The sequence below is a fragment of the Oncorhynchus mykiss genome, chromosome 11 (assembly GCF_057628025.1).
Source record: "Oncorhynchus mykiss isolate SJ-2025 chromosome 11, ASM5762802v1, whole genome shotgun sequence".
Taxonomy (NCBI): domain Eukaryota; kingdom Metazoa; phylum Chordata; class Actinopteri; order Salmoniformes; family Salmonidae; genus Oncorhynchus; species Oncorhynchus mykiss.
Window position 1 is genome coordinate 19,746,455 of NC_143032.1, and position 20,640 is coordinate 19,767,094.

Below are 20,640 nucleotides of genomic sequence, written 5' to 3' on the forward strand. Positions count from 1 at the left end.
ACAGACACTTCACTCTTGGTTTCACTGTGTTTCTTCTCTTTTTCTCTTTGCCTGTCCCCATTTGAGCACAGCTCCATTTGTTCTCTCGCTTCATCTGTTTTTTCATTCCCACTCTCTGGTCCGTCACTCACTCTGTTGGCTATTGAGGCCATTAGGAGTCATTAGGCTCGCTGTGTGTGTGTGTGTGTGGGTTTGAAGGCCCGTTGCAGCGAGACTAATGGCCCTATTAGCCAATTATCCTCCATTTAATAGCAAATCACCAAGGATTTACGTGTGCGCGCGCGCACACACGCACACACAAAGATGCAAAAACAGCGGATTTTTCTGACATTGAAATCATTAGATGGGCCACAGTCCAGACAGTGGGGGGAAAAATAATAAAGTATATTTACACACACACAAACACACAGTGTATACAATACAAATTCACTATAATAGTAGACTAACTCTGTAAGCCAATCAGTGAACCAACATCATTGCCTAGGCCCTATACGTTCTCTCCCAGACTCATGGATAGAAAGTTTGGAGCGTAGCATAAGGTAACCAGTCCATCCAGTATTCATAATAATACAGTCCACACTCAAGGGTGATTACTATAATTGTTTTATTTTAGAGTATAGACTGGACATATGCGGTAGGATATTAGGCTAGGTATTGTATTGTACAATCATTATTTAAAAAAAATTTAATGATTTTTTTTTTTATGCTTGAGCTCAAATAGGCATGTGCATAAGCTCTAATGTGCGTATGGGTGTTCTACATGCAACGTCTTAAATGCTTTGAATGAATCACCTTAAAGTGGTGTCCATTAGTGTTGTTTGCCTTTGAAACAACATCCACAACAACTATGTTTTCTACTGAGTTTCAACCTATTGTTGAACTTTTTTCTTCACATTTATCATCAGTGAGGTTTTTAAAAAAAAAAAAAAAAATGTAATGGTCAGTTTTAAGAGCATGAGACTATCTTGATAAATGTTTGTGATTTTCCATTGCATTTGCATTGATGTCAGAGTGGTTAGAGGGAAAATAGAGTACCAGGCCATTAGGACCTGATGGAGGGACAGTAGAGCCCTGAGTACTAGGCCATTAGGACCTGATGGAGGGACAGTAGAGCCCTGAGTACCAGGCCATTAGGACCTGATGGAGGGACAGTAGAGCACTGAGTACCAGGCCATTAGGACCTGATGGAGGGACAGTAGAGCCCTGAGTACCAGGCCATTAGGACCTGATGGAGGGACAGTAGAGCCCTGAGTACCAGGGCATTAGGACCTGATGGAGGGACAGTGGAGCCCTGAGTACCAGGGCATTAGGACCTGATGGAGGGACAGTGGAGCCCTGAGTACCAGGGCATTAGGACCTGATGGAGGGACAGTGGAGCCCTGAGTACCAGGGCATTAGGACCTGATGGAGGGACAGTAGAGCACTGAGTACCAGGGCATTAGGACCTGATGGAGGGACAGTAGAGCCCTGAGTACCAGGGCATTAGGACCTGATGGAGGGGCAGTAGAGCCCTGAGTCCCAGACCATTAGGACCTGATGGTCGTTAGTGAGTTGAGTACTACCAATGCATGTACAGAGTGCATAAGAGGAGGTTACCGTGACTCAACAGTCACGTGGAATTTGACAGCAGTCATGACTCATGACTGCCAGTTTGGCAGGAATGCAGTCACTGCAACAGCCCTACTTGACAGTTCATTATGCTATTTGAGTGCTTTTGTATTCATGATGTTCTATACTGTGTTTCCCTTAGATCCTGATGCACACCAAAGACATGGTTCAGAAGGTGAGTACTTGTTGTACTCTAAACCTAACTGATCAATGTAATACCTCACCAGTAGTCACTACATGGCCATGTTAGAAAGAACAATGTAACAATATCCTTACTGATGACCAAGAGCTAGGTGGTGCGCACAAAATGTCACCCTATTTTTATCCTATTTTTTTATAGTGCACTTCTTTTAGCCAGGGCCCAGGGCTCTGGTTAAAATACTTTTCCGTACCATTTCGAACGCAGTACTACTTTAGACCCCACTCCTCACCTCTGACTTCCTGTGTGTGTCAGATGAATCTGGAAGTGATCTATGGCGACACAGACTCCATCATGATCAACACCAACAGCTCCAGTCTGGAGGAGGTCTACAAACTAGGAAACAAGGTAAGGAAAGGGAGGAGGGAAGGAGGGAGGGAGAAATAGAGGGGTCTAGAGAAAGAGATTCCATCGTAATCAAACTCCAACAGTTATATTTTGTGGGTTGATGGTGAAATAAAGGCTTGGAAAGTGGAATAGAGAGAACAGAATGCCAGATGGATAAAGAGAGATTGACATTGCATGTGTCTTCCCCAGGTGAAAACTGAGGTGAACAAGCTCTACAAGCTCCTGGAGATTGACATCGACGGTGTGTTCAAGTCTCTGCTGCTGCTGAAGAAGAAGAAGTACGCCGCCCTGGTGGTGGAGCCGCTGGGGGATGGCCGCTACAGCACCAAGCAGGAACTCAAGGGGCTGGACATCGTAAGAAGGGACTGGTGTGACCTCGCCAAGGAGTGTGGCAAGTAGGTGGACTCGTCAACTTGAGAACGCTATATACTGTACTTCCACTCATCCCCTTCTTCCTCTTGTATAATGCCAAGATGTCTCAACCATTTTGGCACAGAAGGTAGTGTGTTTGCTGTTGCTGCAGGGTTGGCTGGTTCAAACCTTGCTCTGGCTGATTCCCCTGAGTCGTGGCAATGTTAATCAATGATCCGATTCTACCCATCTTCCACCTCCACCTCTTTCTCAGCTATGTGATTGGTCAAATCCTGTCGGACCAGAACCGTGATGTCATCGTGGAGAACATCCAGCGTCACCTTGTGGATTTGGGAGAGAAGGTCGCTAACGGAACCATTCCGCTCAACCAGTATGAGATACACAAGGTGTGTGTTTTTTCAACATTCTTTGCGTTGATATGCGTGTCTACAGTGTGCGTCTGTATCAATGCCCACTGTATCCTCTCCCTCTTTTTCTCCTCATCTCTTCCCTCTCTCTCTCTTTTTCTCCCTCATCACCCCACCCTCGCTCTCTCCCGCTTTTTCTCCCTCATCACCCCTCCCTTGCTCTCTCCCTCTTTTTCTCCCTCATCACCCCTCCCTTGCTCTCTCCCTCTTTTTCTCTCCCTCATCTCCCCTCCCTTCTCCCAGGCCCTGACTAAGGACCCCCAGGACTACCCAGACAAGAAGTCTCTTCCTCATGTTCACGTGGCTCTGTGGATCAACTCTCAGAGCGGACGAAGAGTTAAAGCTGGAGACACAGTCTCCTACATCATCTGCCAGGTAGTGATGTGGGAGTGTGTGGGTGATGGCAAGTGTATTATGAGTTTACAGATGTGTCTTACTTTCAGTCAGTAGTGTTTTTGACCCTTTCTCCCTTCTCCCTCTCTTCTCTCCCCCAGGATGGTTCTACATTGGCAGCCAGTCAGAGGGCCTACGCGTTGGAGCAGCTCCAGAAGCAGGCCGGGCTGAGCCTGGACACCCAGTACTACCTTGCCCAGCAGGTGCACCCCGTGGTGGGCAGGATCTGTGAGCCCATTGAGGGTATCGACGGGGTCCTCATCGCTTCATGGCTGGGTGGGTCTCAGTTCTCAGCACTGTTTCACTGTTATTAGAGTAAATATTAATTGTAGAGGCTTTCCTGGCCTGGTGCCTGAAGTTTTCCCTGATAAGGTCACATGGTCTAGAAACAATCCTGGTCTTAGAGATGAGAGCCAGTAGATATATAGTTCTTAACAGAAACCTGTGTCCTTGGTCTCCACATTCTGTCTGTAGATGGCACTGTGTATGTTGCTATAGGGGAGGTGGGGGGTTCTGTGGCCTAGTCCTCAACACTGATTTACTAACACATTATTCACTTAGCCACGGAAGGTGTGTGTTTTCTCTGTGTGTCAGTGTTTGGGTTCACCTGGGAATACCAAATGGGTGTTCAGCTGCTCAGCTTCTAATGATATGATTATCTCAGCTGCTTGCACACACACAGTGATTTGATTGTTTTGGCATCCTTACAAAAATCTGATATTTCCGGTTTGTTTTTATCACACCTCCCTCGCGATCTGCGCACTCTCTGTCCTTCCTCTCTACCTTTTCCTCTACAGTCTCCACCATACCATATGTTAGGGTTCTGTCCACCCACTCTCCCCAGAGTGATTTGGTGATAAAATATCACTTCCTTATGTTATAAAATACATTTTACCAAGACCAATATGATTTATTAATGTTCTGAGTTGTTCAGTAGGGGTTTTCTAACTTTTGATTAACAGTATATCAACAAAGTTGAATTTCGTAACCTAATACATCTGACATCACCGAGCTCTGACAGCCGTGCAGCTTTCTCGCAGCAACTTTGAGGATTTACATATTGTGATGGTCAAGTTTATTCCACGGGTCGCTAAAAGCTTAATTGGCATGACACAAGCTGAATTAAATGTAGTAAGCTTTGAAAATAGAAACAAAATTAATTGCACTTCCCTTACCACTACCACTCTTTTGAAGCAAAAAAAAACACTGACTTTCAATATAAAATGCAGATCTTTTTCATTACAGATTTTTTCTATGTCTGCGTTTTGAAAATGCAGATTTCTGAAAGCTAATGCGACCCCATGTTTTGTGAAATCTTCGAAAAAGAACAAGAATTTTTCATTATTAACAGCATATGGTAAAATATAAAAATACTACATGTCATGTCTCAAAATCTATATCTTACCTCTATTGTTTTATGTCCTGTGGATCGAGAAGAAAGATGAGTTAGGCAACTCAATTCTGTCACAGCATCCAGCCTAGTCAACGTGATGCTGTGCAATATTCCTTACTTTTGAGCACTTTTTTTTGCTGGCCTTGATATGTGCATTTTTAATTTGACATTTTAATTGCATTCGGAAAGTATTCAGACCCCTTGACTTTTAACACATTTTGTTACTTTACAGCCTTATTCTAAAATTGATTAACAAAAAATGTCCCTCATCAATCTACACACAATACAATAATGACAAAGCGAAAACAGGTTTTTAGACATTTTTGCAAATGTTTTAAAAATAGAAAACCGAAATTCCTTCTTTATGTAAGTATTCTGACTCTTTGCTATGAGACTTGAAATTGAGCTTAGCTGCATCCTGTTTCCATTGATCATCCTTGAGATGTTTCTACAACTTGATTGTTGTCCACCTGTGTTAAATTCAATTGATTGGAAATTATTTGAAAAGGCACACACCTGTCTATGTAAGGTCCCACAGTTGACAGTGAGTGTCAAGAGCAAAAACCAAGCCATGAGGTCAAAGGAATTGTCCGTAGAGCTCCGAGACAGGATTGTGTCGAGGCACAGATCTAGGGAAGAGTACCAACAAATTTCTGCAGCATTGAAGGTCCCCAAGAACACAGTGGCCTCCATCATTCTTAAATAGAAGAGGTTTGGTCCCACCAAGACTCTTCCTAGAGCTAGCCGCCCGGCCAAACTGAGCAATCGTGGGAGAAGAGCCTTGGTCAGGGAGGTGATCAAGAACCCGATGGTCAGTATGACAGAGCTCTAGAGTTCCTCTGTGGAGATGGGAGAACCTTCCAGAAGGACAACTATCTCTGCAGCACTCCACCAATCAGGACTTTATGGTAGAGTGGCCAGACGGAAGCCATTCCTCAGTAAAAGTCACATGACAGCACGCTTGGAGTTTGCTAGAAGGCACCTAAAAGAATCTCAGGCCAAAAGGGGCATACAGGACTCAGACAATAAGAAACAAGATTCTCTGGTCTGATGAAACCATGATTGAAATCTTTGGCCTGAATGTCAAGCATCATGTCTGGAGGAAACCTGGCACCACCCCTACGGTGAAGCATGGTGTTGGTAGAATCATGCTGTGGGTATGTTTTTCAGAGGCAGATACTAGGAGACTGCGCCATTCATCTTTCCCTCAATCCTGACTAAAGTGCAGAGAGATTCTTGGTGAAAACCTGCTCCAGAACGTTCAGGACCTCAGACTGGGGCGATGACCCTAAGCACACAGCCAAGACAATGCAGGAGTGGCTTTGGGACAAGTCTCTGAATGTCCCTGAGTGGCCCAGCCAGAGCCCATCGAACATCTCTGGAGAGACCTGAAAATAGCTGTGCAGCGACTATCCCCATCCTACCTGACAGTGCTTAAGAGGATCTGCAGAGAAGAATGGGAGAAACTCCTCAAATACAGATAAGCTTGTACCCAAGAAGACTCGAGGCTGTAATCGCTTCCAAAGGTGCTTCAACAAAGTACAGAGTAAAGGGTCTGAATACTTATGTAAATGTGATATTTCCATTTTTTTTATTTGTAATACATTTGCAAAAGTTTAGAAAATCTGTTTTTTTTTTCTGTCATTATGCAGTATTTTGTGTAGATTGAGGGGGGAAAATATTTCATCCGTTTTAGAATAAGGCTGTAACGCAACAAAATGTGGAAAAGGTTAAGGGGTCTGAATACTTTCCAAATGCACTGTATGTCAACTTCACCCTTGTGCATTGCCACACACATTCAGACAATGTAGTCTTGATTGGTTCTGCCTCAGACTGGTTTTGTGTGTTTGTTCAGTAGCGGTGTGTTTATAACTGGTGCCAATACCGTCTCTGTAGATATTGTGATTGATTGTGCGTGTGTTCCCCAGGTCTGGACCCCAGTCAGTTCCGGGCCCAGCAGCAGGCGCAGAGAGAGGAGGAGGGAGATGGGTTCCTAGGAGCTCCGGTCCAACTCACTGATGAGGAGAAATATAAAGACTGTGAACGCTTCACATTCACCTGCCCTCTCTGTACCACTGATAACGTCTACGACAATGTGTTTGAGGGAGCGGTACGTACACGCACGTGCTCGCACACACGTTTGATACTTCCTGTGAAGTATGCTATAGTCTTTCAGTGTTGTACCTCATGTCTTATTTTTTAGACAGGACTGACTCATACACACAGTCTGTGTTCATTGACAGTTTACACTCCTGCACTTAAAGGCTCCTAAACCCCTATACACACACTCTCCATCTCGATCTGTCTTTTGTGCTTTTTCTCACTCAGTCACTCACTCATTCACTCACATCACACTCCTACCCACCTACTACAGCCATTCCTGAACCGAGGTCACTGGAAAAGGGAGGTGTGTATTTTCTTATCACTCAGTAATGAGTTAGATGGACACAGCTTTCTCTTGTCGCAGAGAAAGTCTTGAAGCTGACACTTTCCCCTCCGTTTGTCCTCCCATGGTTTTTACATCACACACACTGATAAGGTGGTACGTTAATTAGTGGTAACATGGTCTAACAACTCAGGCGGGCCTTGACTTGAGATACAGGGGGAGTGAAGGAAAGAGGCCAGGGAGATTGAAAGGGGGTGGCAAGAGAGGAGAAGAGCTGGAGAGAATGGGAGGGGGAGAGGAAGAGAACATCAAATAGAGCGAGGTAGACGGCTGTTATCAAAACCAGAGAAGAGAAGAAACAGAGGGCGAGGGAGTGAAAGAAGGAAAATCAATTGATGTTTTCTAGTCATCTCCTGGGGATGAAAACCCAACTTCAAACTTTTGCTGTATGTGTACGCCCGGCTGTCCTACCACCCGGCTGTCAGTCCCAACTCCCCATCCACCATTTCTGTAAAAGCAGGGAAACCCTGTAGGAATACCACTACTACTGTGTGGATGTACCACTGTGTGGAAATGTGTGTATAAATGCATAGCCCTGTTGAGACACTCCCCAGTCCTGTCACTGACTAATTGAGAACATTGTTTAGGCCTTAGCAGATAGGAAGTAGTTAGCTACTAGTTGTGGAATTTCCATTGTGTTCGCAGTCCAGGTAGGTGCCTATGAAAGCCTGTTCTGACAGGTGAATGAGTGGGGAGATTGGCTGGAGCTTGGGAGTCTGCAGGCTGGGGAGATTGGCTGGGAGTCTGCAGGCTGGGGAGATTGGCTGGGGGTCTGCAGGCTGGGGAGATTGGCTGGGGGTCTACTTGATCTGCCTATATGTGGTGCTGCATGATTCCTACAGTCCTGAGTTCTCCACTGATAAACCTGGAGAGCAGGCTTTGACTGGTCTTGTGTGTGAGTGTGTGCACGCGCCAGCGCTGTGCTGACGAAGTCCCATCTTGTTTGTGTGTAGGGTACGATGGTGGAGGCGGCTCTGCTGCGATGCTGCAACCCGACCTGTGGGGGGCGTCCTCTGGACTACCCCACACACATCAGCAACAAGCTGCTACTGGACATCCGCAAGCACATCAGGAAATACTACAGCGTGAGTACCAATGGGGGTGTGTAAGAGGGGGGAGAGAGATGTGTGTGGTTTATTGCAGGCAGTTTTGTCCTGCTCAGATTTACTATTACAATTTATTCCTACTCTCTACTGAATGCCGAACAATGGCCTTTCCCCTCGCCCTTCTGCAAATGGACTTAATTTAGTTATTTCAGGCTTTAGTGCTTTCCTGGAATACACTACACTGTGCTCACTGTAGTAGTCAGGCTCTGACTGGAGCTTGTATTTGGATATCTTTAGTTGGAGAAATAGTGTGGAGGGTTTTAGAACTGTTCTGGAACTCTCTGTATTGGTTTCAGAACTTTTTGCTTAGTAGAACTCGTATGTTTTCTAGAACTAGCACTGATGCTGTCTTCAGGGTTGTGGAATGCAGTGGAAGATTGGAGTGGCGTTGCCTGCTAGTCTTTTAGATTGAGCATTGTGTGTAGGTAGGGGAGGGGGTGTTACACTCCCACAGTGCTGAGCAGAAATCAATTAGTGGGGCGAATGTGCCCCCAAAAAAACACGCACATACACTCTCTCTCAGGGAACGAGCCCCTAGCCCCCTTTGTAATGTGTGAAACAGCTGCTGCCACTGAATACTAACACCACACACACACACACACACACACTCTAGGAATACACGTGTGTATAAACACACAGAGGGGGCGATGAAGAGTGGTAATTAAGGATTTCTTTCAGACGAAGGGAGAGCTCAAATGGAGTTGTTTGTCTGGCCAGATAGAGTGAAAGCCCTGGCCTGCACCTCTGTGCGCGTGTGTTCCTACAGAGACGTTAACCCCCCCAGCTATTATCAATAAACCTGCTCTGCTAGACTGGCCAAACACTGATCCCTCTCTCTTCTGCCTCTTCCTCTCCATCAATCTTCCTCTCCATCTATCTTTCTCACTCCCCCCCGAGTGTCGTTGGTTCGTTTTGTCATTCCGACCCCCCTCTTATTTACCCCTTTCAAACACCCGTTGCCATGGCGTTTAACAAATTATTGCAATTACTCTCGTCATGTGGGTCACCCCTGGAAACTGGCTGAGGGAGGGAGGGAATAAATAGAGAAGAAGGTGATAATCCTATTTTGAACAAAAGGTCAAATTGCTGAATGGAGCCGCTTTGATTAAGCGGAGGATGTACAAAGTGGACTGGTTTCAGCTCTATTCAGAGAGTGAGAGGTGAGTGCGTGTTTGTGTGTGTGCGTGTCCCTGCCTGCGTGGTTGCGTGCTTTGTCTACAAAAGTGGACTGGTTTCAGACCTATTCAACTCTAGAGCTGGCAGGATTGATTTCCTTACAAGCTAGAACCTCTTGTCTCTTCTCTCTCTCTAGTCCTTTTATCCTGAGAACCACCAGTCAAAATAGTGTGTATGTGCGCGCGCCAGGTTGATTCCTGTGTGTTGAGTTCCACTGGTCTGAGATCACTGTGTGAAACCTTAACCCTCCACAAAGTCAACTATCTGCCTCATTATCACACCCTGGATGGAGGGAGAAAAGGCGGTAGAGAGTTGGACAGGGGAAGAAAGGGGGAGCATGTTAGAAAAGAGAGAGAGGAGAAATGGGATGAGGTGCAAATGAGAGAAAAGAGGAGAGGGTGAAAGGAGAGAGGACTAGGGATGGAGAGGGAGGGAGGGTAGGCTAGTTTCTGTGTCTTGTCTCACTGCAGTTTAATCTGTTTAGTTAAATGGTGTGGAAGTCATCTGACGGCTGGATTCAGTGTGTCAGGTAGTGACTGCTGTAATTATGTCATTATTAGCCCCCCCATCTCCTTCTTGCTCTCTCTCTGGCTTAATGTTTTTCTCTCTTTCTCTCCTCTTGCTCAGTTTCAATCAAAGACCCACAGGACTTTATCAGTTAATATACACTTTCTCGTGTGTGTGTTCGCATGCATCTCCAGCCCATGGGAACAGTGCTGTGTGTTTAGGCTTGTGTCCTCAGGAGACTCTGGGATCAGACAGTCAGGCAATAATATCCCTAATGAACACACACACACAGCATCCCGCCAATCGCCTATAAACGAAAACCAAACACACACATATGTCCCAATTCAATTACAATCTCCCAGAGTTCACAGCATTACCCACAACCCCCTGGGCCAGAGACGTTATCTAAACATTGCCAACCACCACAGACACGAGGATCATGGGACATTAAACTGCTCTGTTGGCTCTGATAATATTCACCACAATTGTGTGTGTGTCTGTGTGTGTGTGGTTGCAGCCAGGTTAATGAGATTGATAACAGTACAATAGACCCTTCAGTTTATCTGTCTACTCTATGATTGTAATTGATACAGGGGAAAAGAGACCTCCAAATGTCCTCCTTTTCTCTGTGGCCTAGTATATCTGGGAGAGTTATGGGGTGACGGGTGCATAGGGGTGTGTGGCTCACCCTTAGAGTGCTCAACTGGGTCGTTGTGTGTGTGTGTGTGGGATGATTTGGTTTGTGAGGTGATAGGACAGGTGCAGTATGTAGTAAGGGGTTTGATGTCTTGGGAACTGTTATTATTTGGGTAATAACCCCAACACGAAAGGGCAGGCCAGGGAGATATTGGGGGGAGGGGAACAGAGGGAGTAGGTTCTGCACCTGTCCAAGGCCACTGACTCACCCCAGGGGTCCTAACCACCTCCTGCCCTCTGCTCTGCCTGTCTGAAAAGGGAAGGACCCCCAGACTCAAGCAGATGTGCCTTATTCGCACAGAGGGGTTGTCTTGGAAAATTTGAGAATATACAATTTAGCGAGGAGGCAGAGAGAAGGCGAGAGAAAGTTGATCTACGTGTATTTAGGCAGATAATTATGTAATTGTTTCCAACAAGTTAGCCTTGTTTTTTAAAGTTTCCTTCATATGAATACAAAGTTGTAAAATCATTATATTTCCTCTGCTTCTCTCTCCCCATCCTTCTCTGTCTGTCTCTCTCTGTCCCTCTCTCATGCCATCTCGCTTCACCCCCCAATCCCTCTTCATTCCTATCCCTCTCTCCATGTCAGGGTTGGTTGGTGTGTGAGGACCAGGCCTGTCAAAACCGGACTAGGAGGCTGCCTATCTCCTTCTCCAGATCTGGACCCATCTGTCCTGCCTGCACCCGCTCTACACTCAAACCAGAGGTAACAGACACACACTAACACACCGCACACACATACACCCACAAGCATGAACACACCACACACATATAATCCACTTGCTTAAACACACTGGATGTGTACCCACACACTCAGTCTTATCGATGTTGGATGGTTTGTCCAGGTGATGGTGCTGTAGAGCCATTTTAAAAGCTACTGAGCTCTCGTTCTCATCTCTCATCCTCTTCTCGCATCCTTTTCTCTTCTCTCATCCCCTTCTCTTCTCTCATCCCCTTCTCTTCTTGTCCCCTCCTTGTCTCAGTCCTCCGCTTCGCATCTCGCGTCCTCTCCTCTCGTCCTCTTCTCTCATCCTTTCCTCCATTCACATGGTCTAAATGATCTATTCTCACTCCCCTCTCACGTTCCCTTGTTTTTGCTCTCCTTTTTATTTACCTCCCCTCCATATTTCTCCTCTCACTCTCCCTCCCTCCCACCCTGTCCTTGCCTCAACTGTTGTGTTCATACTTTAATGAGATTCTTATACAGGCCTTCCCAACACACACACACTTGTAATTCATGTTGAAGTACAACATACACATACTGATAAGGGTATCCTCTGTTCTCTACACAGGCCTCTTACGGCCTTGAGTGTGTGTCTGTAGGAGGGTACTGGTAGTTTTTAAACTGTCTCCTTTATGAAGACCAGGTTAGCCTGAAGGGTAGATGTTTTTCTTTCTGTGTTTCTCTGCCTTCACTTGATCTGACATCTCTTTCCCTCTCGTTTTATCCCTGATGTTTCAATGTATTTTTCTCCTGTAGTTCTCTCCCCTTTTCTGCTATTTTTCACTCCTTCTCCACTTTCTTCCTCCTTCCCTACAAGCTACAAGCTTCTCTCTCTCTCTCGATCCTCCCCCTTTCTCTCCCCAAGCTCCCTTCCCCTCTTCCTCCTTCTCTCTCCCCCTTCTTCCCCCTCTTTTTCCCCCCTCATCCTCTCTCCCTCCCCTTATCTCTCTTCCTCTATCTCTCTCTAGCAGTGTGTAGGGTTGTGTGGCGACAGGTTGAAACCCAAAAGGCCAATTTGTCTTGTCACCACGGCCACTTAGGCGTCCTTCTCTGTGCCTGAGGGCCCTGCCACTTTAAACTGCTGGCTGAATAAAACATTTAACTCACCCCTCTACCCTTAACCCACCTCTTCTCTCCTCCGCTCCCTCTGTCCCTCCTGTTCTCCCTTGCTCCCTTCTTCAGCCTTCCTCCCTTTCGCTCCTCGCCCACTTGCTCCCATCTTTCTGTTCTCTCTCCCTCTTTCTCCCCTCTTGTACTTTCATTCCTCCATCCTTTTCTCATTCTCTATCTCATTATCCGTCATCCCCTCTTTCTCCCCTTTGCCTCCACCCTTCTTCTCCTTTATCTTATCCCTCTATCCTCTTCCTACTCTTCATTCCACAGCCTCGTTCCTGTCTCTGTCAGTGATGTGTTTTCTGCTTGCTCTCTCTCCCCCTCCCTCTCTCCCCTTCTCATATTCCCTCCCTTGCCCCCCCCCCCCCCCCCATTATCTGTCTCTCTCTCGCCCTACTCTCTTCCTCACTCTGATCTCCATGTAATAGAGGAGTAATAGCCACTCTTGTTGATTGGTTGGTAATTTGAGGGAGTTATGCACAGGTGCAATTTGTAATATTTTCAGTAAATTAAATTCTCTTTCTCTCTCCCTCTTTAACAATCTCCCCCTCCCTTGCTTTCGTTTTGTATCTGATGCGCTGTTTCTCTCTCTCATTTTCTGTTTCTCTATCGCTTCTTTTTTCCCTTTCATTTTCGGTTTAGCCAATGCGCTCAGTCCCCTCCCACTCTTTCTTCCTCTCTCCCTCACTCCCTCCCTCTTTCTCCCTCCCTGTCTTTCTCCCTATCTATCTTTCTCTCCCTGCTTCCCTCTCTCTCTTTCTCCCTCAGTTTTATTGATGTACGTTCAGGCGCCCATTAAAGCTCTTTTTTCCTCTCTAGTGGAAATTGCAGCATGTTAATTTTCACACAAATTACGGCAATAGCAGGTATCTCTATTTGATACATTATAGCTGGAGCAATCAGAGATAATTGAGTGCCTTTCAGAGGGAGACGGCTGCATTCACTCCCGGCTCAAAGCCGCCCCATTATCGCCTAATCGCTCTTTAAACACTGAAATTCACCGAACAAAAATTCTTGTCATAATTTCGCTTAAGTGTATTTGGAAATCACAGGGCCTTTGAGCGAGGATAATTGAAATCAAATCCCTTTCACTGAAGCTGACATTTCTACATTTCCCCCCAATTGAAATTAATTTCAAAAATTGAGCATGAATATCTTCAAATAGCAGGCAATTATGCCTTGTGAATGGGGAGAAATTACCCATTGGTGCAGGGCTGCGCTAGCGAGCGGGAGCGCCAGTTAAATGTCTTTGTTTCCTGCAGTGTTTGGCTAGTAAAGATTTACATATATTGACTCATTATGGAGGCTTGTGAAGCAGATCGCTGGGAGAACTCAACCCAACGCTACAACGTCTGAGTTAAACCGTATCAGATATCACAACGCACAGCTACACAGTGATTTCTCTCTCCTCTCTCTTGCAGCTACAGTGGTGTGTGTGTGTGTGTGTGTAAGGGGTCAACTGGATCTGCAGGTTAGCAGTGTCTAGGTGGAATATATACTGAGTGTACAAAACATTAGCAACATCTTCCTAATATTGAGTTACACCCCCTTTTGCCCTCAGGGGCATGGATTCTACAAGGTGTTGAAAGCGTTCCACAGGGATGCTGGATCATGTTGACTCCAATGTTTCCCACAGTTGTGTCAAGTTGGCTGGATGTCCTTTGGGTGGTGGACCATTCTTGATACACATGGGAAACTGTTGAGCATGAAAAACCCAGCCGGTGCACCTGGCACCCACTACCATCTACCAGTCTGTTGTCTTGCCAATTCACCCTCTGGAGGGCACACAAACACAATGCCTCAAGGCTTAAAAATCATTATTTAACCTGACACTGAAGTTGATTTAACATGTGATATCAATAAGGGATCATTTCTTTCACGTGGTCAGTCTATGTCATGGAAATAGCAGGTGTGCTTAATGTTTGTACACTTAGTGTATGGCATGGAACCTTTAGATGTAGCTCCAGTGTTTATGGATTAGTACTAGTGATGGCTGACTGTGCTGTATTTACTGAATTAATTTCATACTGAGCACGTGACTGTCTTAGTTACTCACTTATTTTGTCATGTAGTCATTGACCTCTCAGTACCTGTCTGAATAGAATACTAATTGTAGTTTTTTTTGGGGGGGGGGATGTCATTTTTACCGTGTTCAGTTTATTGTGTGGGCTTTTGTGGTTTGTTTTAGACTGTTGGCTGTGGTTTAGCTATTTAGACCCATTTTGTATGCTATCTCCCCCTTTTTCTCTCCCTTTCATCCCCTTTCAATTTTCACTCCCCCTCATTGCTCTCCCACAATTGTTTCTCCCCCTGTTCTCTCTCTCTCTCTCTCTCCCCTTGTTTCTCTCCCTCTCAGCCCATACTTTACAGGTTCACTTGCATGAGAAAGGGAAGTGCACCTACTATATGGTGGGTGTGTGTGCAGATTGAGTGAGGGGGGTAGTTAGCGAGGTTGTGGGGGGGGGGGGGGGGGGGGGGTTGTTCGCTCCCTAGAGAGGCAATTTCACAGCTGGTTTGCTCTTTGGGCAGCCAGGCTGAAAATGCAGCAGATTTGTGGTGCAAATTGAAATGGTGTCAGTACAAGAACAAAGCACTGAGCCGAATGACGAGGCGTTTGTGCGTGTGTGGTTGTGTGTGCTCTAAATTCAATAACGACCTGTAACACCTTTAGCCACGCCTCTTCGACACCTGTCAGTCAAGTCCAGTGCGACTTTGTGTGTATGGCTAGTTTGTGAGAGGGGAAGTGTGTGTGCTCTGCGTTGGCAACGGTAACCAAGGATCCATTATGGGATTCATGGTTAGTTATTGACCAGGCAGTGCATCGTGGGTCAACAGCTGTGTGTCTCGCATGGCCATAGATGACCATTACATACATACATACATCCATACAGTTGAAGTCGGAAGTTTACATACATCTTAGCCAAATACATTTAAACTCCGTTTTTCACAATTCCTGACATTTAATCCTAGTAAATATTCCCTGTCTTAGGTCAGTTAGGATCACCACTTTATTTGAAGAATGTGAAATGCCAGAATAATAGTAGAGAATGATTTACTTCAGCTTTTATTTCTTTCATCACCCAGTGGTTCAGAAGTTTACATACACTCAATTAGTATTTGGTAGCATTGCCTTTAAATTGTTTAACTTGGGTCAAACGTTTCGGGTAGCCTTCCACAAGCTTCCCACAATAAGTTGGGTGAATTTTGGCCCGTTCCTCCTGACAGAGCTGGTGTAACTGAGTCAGGTTTGTAGGCCTCCTTACAACTTTGGAAGTATGCTTGGGGTCATTGTACATTTGGAAGACCCATTTGCGACCAAGCTTTAACTTCCTGACTGATGTCTTGAGATGTTGCTTCAACATATCCACAATTTTCCTACCTCGTGATGCCATCTATTTTGTGACGTGCACCAGTCCCTCCTGCAGCAAAGCCCTCCCACAACATGATGCTGCCACCCCCGTGCTTCACTGTTGGGATGGTGTTCTTCGGTTTGCAAGCCTCCCCCTTTTTCCTCCAAACATAATGATGGTCATTATGGCCAAAGAGTTCTGTTTTTGTTTCATCAGACCAGAGGACATTTCTCCAAACAGTACGATCTTTGTCTCCATGTGCAGTTGCAAACCGTAGTCTGGATTTTTATGGCGGTTTTGGAGCAGTGGCTTCTTCCTTTGCTGAGCAGCCTTTCAGGTTATGTCGATATAGGACTCGTTTTACTGTGGATATAGATAATTTTGTGCTTGTTTCCTCCAGTATCTTCACAATGTCCTTTTGCTGTTGTTCTGGGATTGATTTGCACTTTTCGCACCAAAGTAGGTTCATCTCTCGGAGACAGAACACGTCTCCTTCCTGAGCGGTATGACGGCTGCGTGGTCCCTTGATGTTTATACTTGCATACTATTGTTTGTACAGATGAACGTGATACCTTCAAGCGTTTGGAAATTGCTCCCAAGGATGAACCAGACTTGTGGAGGTCTATAATTTTTTTTCTGAGGTCTTGGCTGATTTCTTTTGGTTTTCCAATGATGTCAAGCAAAGAGGCACTGAATTTGAAGGTAGGCCTTGAAATGCGTCCACAGGTACATGCATCCACAACTCCAATTGACTCAAATAATGTCAATTAGCCTATCAGAAGCTTCTAAAGCCAATACATAATTTTCTGGAATTTTCCAAGCTCTTTAAAGGCACAGTCAACTTAGTGTATGTAAACTTCTGACCCACTGGAATTGTGATACAGTGAATTATAAGTGAAATAATCTGTCTGTAAACAATTGTTGGAAAAATGACTTGTTAAGCTGAAAGTAGATGTCCTAACTGACTGGCCAAAACTATAGTTTGTTAACAAGAAATTTGTGGAGTGGTTGAAAAACGAGTTTTAATGACTCCAACCTAAGTGTATGTAAACTTCCGACTTCAATTGTACACACTACCGTTCAAAAGTTTGGGGTAACTTAGAAATGTCCTTGTTTTTGAAAGAAAAGCACATTTTTTTGTTTTGTCTGTTAAAATAGCATCAAATTGATCAGAAATACAGTGTAAATATTGTTAATGTTGTAAATGACTATTGTAGCTGGAAACGGCAGATTTTTTTTAAGGAATGTCTATATAGGTGTATAGAAGCCCATTATCAGCAACTATCACTCCTGTGTTCCAATGGCACATTGTGTTAGCTAATCCAAGTTTATCATTTTAAAAGGCTGATTGATCATTAGAAAACCCTTTTGCAATTATGGTAGCACAGCTGAAAATTTAATTCTGATTAAATTCTGATTAAAGATGCAATAAAACTGTCCTTTAGACTAGTTGAGTATCTGGAGCATCAGCATTTGTGGGTTCGATTACAGGCTCAAAATGGCCAGAAACAAAGCACTTTCTTCTGAAACTCGTCAGTCTATTCTTGTTCTGAGAGATGATGGCCATTCCATGCGAGAAATTGCTAAGAAACTGAAGATCTCGTACAGCGCTGTATACTACTCCCTTCACAGAACAGCGCAAACTGGCTCTAACCAGAATAGAAAGAGGAGTGGGAGGCCCCGGTGCACAACTGAGCAAGAGGACAAGTACATTAGTGTCTAGTTTGAGAAACAGACTAGAGGTTGACCGATTATGATTTTTCAACACTGAGGACCAAAACAAGCCGATGCCGATTTCTATTTATTTATTTGTGATAATGACAATTACAACAATACTGAATGAACACTTTTATTTTATCTTAATAAATCAATCAAATCAATTTAGCCTCAAATAAATCATGAAACCTGTTCCATTTGGTTTACATAATGCAAAAACAAAGTGTTGGAGAAGAAAGTAAAAGTGCAATATGTGCCATGTAAAAAAGCTAATGTTTAAGTTCCTTGCTCAGGACATGAGAACATATGAAAGCTGGTGGTTCCTTTTAACATCTTCAATATTCCCAGGTAAGATGTTTTAGGTTGTAGTTATTATAGTAATTCTAGGACTACTTCTCTCTATACCATTTGTATTTCATATACCTTTGACTATTGGATGTTCTTATAGGCACTTTAGTATTGCCAGTGTAACATTATACCTTCCGTCCCTCTCCTCGCCCCTACCTGGGCTCGAACCAGGAACACATCGACAACCGCCACCCTCAAAGCATCGTTATCCATCGCTCCACATAAACCGCGGCCCTTGCAGAGCAAGGGGAACAACTACTTCAAGGTCTCAGAGCGAGTGACGTCACCGATTGAAACGCTATTAGCGCGCACCCCGCTAACTAGCTAGCCATTTCACATTACACCAGCCTAATCTCGTGAGTTGATAGGCTTGAAGTCATTAACAGCTCAATGCTTGAAGCACAGCGAAGCGCTGCTGGCAAATGCAGGAAAGTGCTGTTTGAATGAATGCTTACAAGTCTTCTGCCTACCACCGCTCAGTCAGACTGCTCTATCAAATATCAAATCATAGACTTAATTATAATAACACACAGAAATAGGTCATTAATATGGTCAAATCCAGGAAACTATCATTTCGAAAACAAAACGTTTATTATTTCAGTGAAATACGGAACCGTTCCATATTTTGTCTAACGGGTGGCATCCCTAAGTCTAAATATTGCTGTTACATTGCACAACCTTCAATGTTATGTCATAATTATGTACAATTCTGGCAAATTAATGATGATTGTCTTTCTTAGGAAGAAATGGTCTTCACACAGTTCGCAACTAGCCAGGCGGCCCAAACTGCTGCATATATCTTGACTCTGCTTGCACGGAAAGCAAGAGAAGTGACACAATTTCCGTAGTTAGAAGAAATTAATGTTCGCAGGCAATATTAACTAAATATGCAAGTTTAAAAATATATACTTGTGTATTGATTTTAAAGAAAGGCATTGATGTTTATGGTTAGGTACACATTGGTGCAACCACAGTACTTTTTTCGCGAATGTGGTTGTTAAATCATCTGTTTAGCGAAGTTGGCTGATTCTATGAGAAATGAACAGGCACCGCATCGATTATATGCAATGCAGGACAAGCTAGATAAACTAGTAATATCATTAACCATATGTAGTTAACTAGTGATTATGTTAAGATTGATTGTTTTTTTATAAGATAAGTTGCTAGCTAGCATTAAACTTATCTTGGCTTCTTGCTGCACTCATGTAACAGGTAGTCAGCCTGCCACGCGGTCTCCTTGTGGAGTGCAATGTAATCAACCACAATCAATGTCCAAAAATGCCGATTACCGATTTGTTATGGAAACTTGAAATCGGCCCTAATTAATCGATTAATCGGTCGACCTCTAAAACAGATGTCTCACAAGTCCTCATCTGGCAGTTTCAATAAATAGTACCCACAAAACACCAGTCTCAACGTCAACAGTGAAGAGGCGACTCCAGGATGCTGGCCTTCTAGGCAGAGTTGCAAAGAAAAAGCCATATCTCAGACTGGCAAATAAATGTAAAGATTAAGATGGGCAAAAGAACACAGACACTGGACAGAGGAACTCTGCCTACAAGGCCAGCATCCCCAGAGTCGCCTCTTCACTGAGACTGGTGTTTTGCGGGTACTATTTAATGAATCTGCCATTTGAGGACTTGTGAGACATCTGATTCTCAAACTAAACACACTAATGTACTTATCCTCTTGCTCAGTTGTGCACTGGGGCCTCCTACTCTTTCTATTCTGGTTAGAACTGTTCTGTGAAGGGAGTCGCACACAGCGTTGTACGAGATCTTCAGTTTCTTGGCAATTTGTCACATGGAATAGACTTCATTTCTCAGAACAAGAATAGACTGACGAGTTTCAGAAGAAAGGTCTTTGTTTCTGGACATTTTGAGCCTGTAATCGAACCCACAAAAGCTGATGCTCCAGATACTCAACTAGTCTAAAGAAGGACAGTTTTATTGCTTCTTTAATCAGAACTACAGTTTTCAGCTGTGCTAACATAATTGCGAAAGGGTTTTCTCATGATCAATTAGCCTTTTTAAAATGATCAACTTGGATTTGCTAACATAACGTGCCATTGGAACACAGGAGTGATGGTTGCTGATAATGGGTCTCTGTACGCCTATGTAGATATTCTATAAACCATCTGCCGTTTCCAGCTACAAAAGTCATTTACAACATTAACAATGTCCACACTGTATTTCTGATCAATTTGATGTTATTTTAATGGACAAGAAATGTGCTTCTTTCTTTTTTTAACAAGGAGATGTCTAAGTGACCCCCAAACTTTTGAATGGTGATGTACATGCATACTCACAGACTTGTTAAACACTACACACACTCATTCATAGACATTGAAAACACAATCCATTCGCGGACACAGGCATTACGGATACTAACACTGTCATACACTCATCATAATAATAACATACTACATACCCCTGATGCTAGTTATGGGGGTGTCCTGTAGTTGAATGTAACAGTCAGTGTAATTAGCGTTGTGATAATGGCCTCATGCAATCACATTGACGGAGGCTGTTGTTCAGCTGCCTCTCCTCTTTCTCAAAAACCTTATCACAACAAACTATAAGCCAGGTGATTTACACATGATCAGATCTCGTTCCCTTTCTCTTCCCTCTCCTCTCCCTCATTTCCCTCTCTACCTCCCTCTCTCTCGCTCTCACCCACTACCTCATTATCTCAGCCTCTCTCTCTCTGACATGTGACTAGAGTTAATTGTTGCTGAA

The 20,640-nt window shown here is 44.3% G+C and overlaps 1 protein-coding gene across 1 annotated transcript in view; it reads left to right on the plus strand.

Annotated features, from left to right (window-relative positions):
* Positions 1-20,640, plus strand: part of pola1 (polymerase (DNA directed), alpha 1) — an 89,462-nt gene that overhangs the window by 52,116 nt on the left and 16,706 nt on the right. The window contains exons 27-35 of the mRNA XM_021620436.3: positions 1,751-1,783; positions 2,063-2,155; positions 2,345-2,550; positions 2,781-2,913; positions 3,178-3,309; positions 3,429-3,603; positions 6,649-6,830; positions 8,120-8,251; positions 11,241-11,357. Of these exons, the coding sequence (XP_021476111.3) occupies positions 1,751-1,783; positions 2,063-2,155; positions 2,345-2,550; positions 2,781-2,913; positions 3,178-3,309; positions 3,429-3,603; positions 6,649-6,830; positions 8,120-8,251; positions 11,241-11,357 (1,203 nt within the window). The remainder of the gene's footprint in view (positions 1-1,750; positions 1,784-2,062; positions 2,156-2,344; positions 2,551-2,780; positions 2,914-3,177; positions 3,310-3,428; positions 3,604-6,648; positions 6,831-8,119; positions 8,252-11,240; positions 11,358-20,640) is intronic.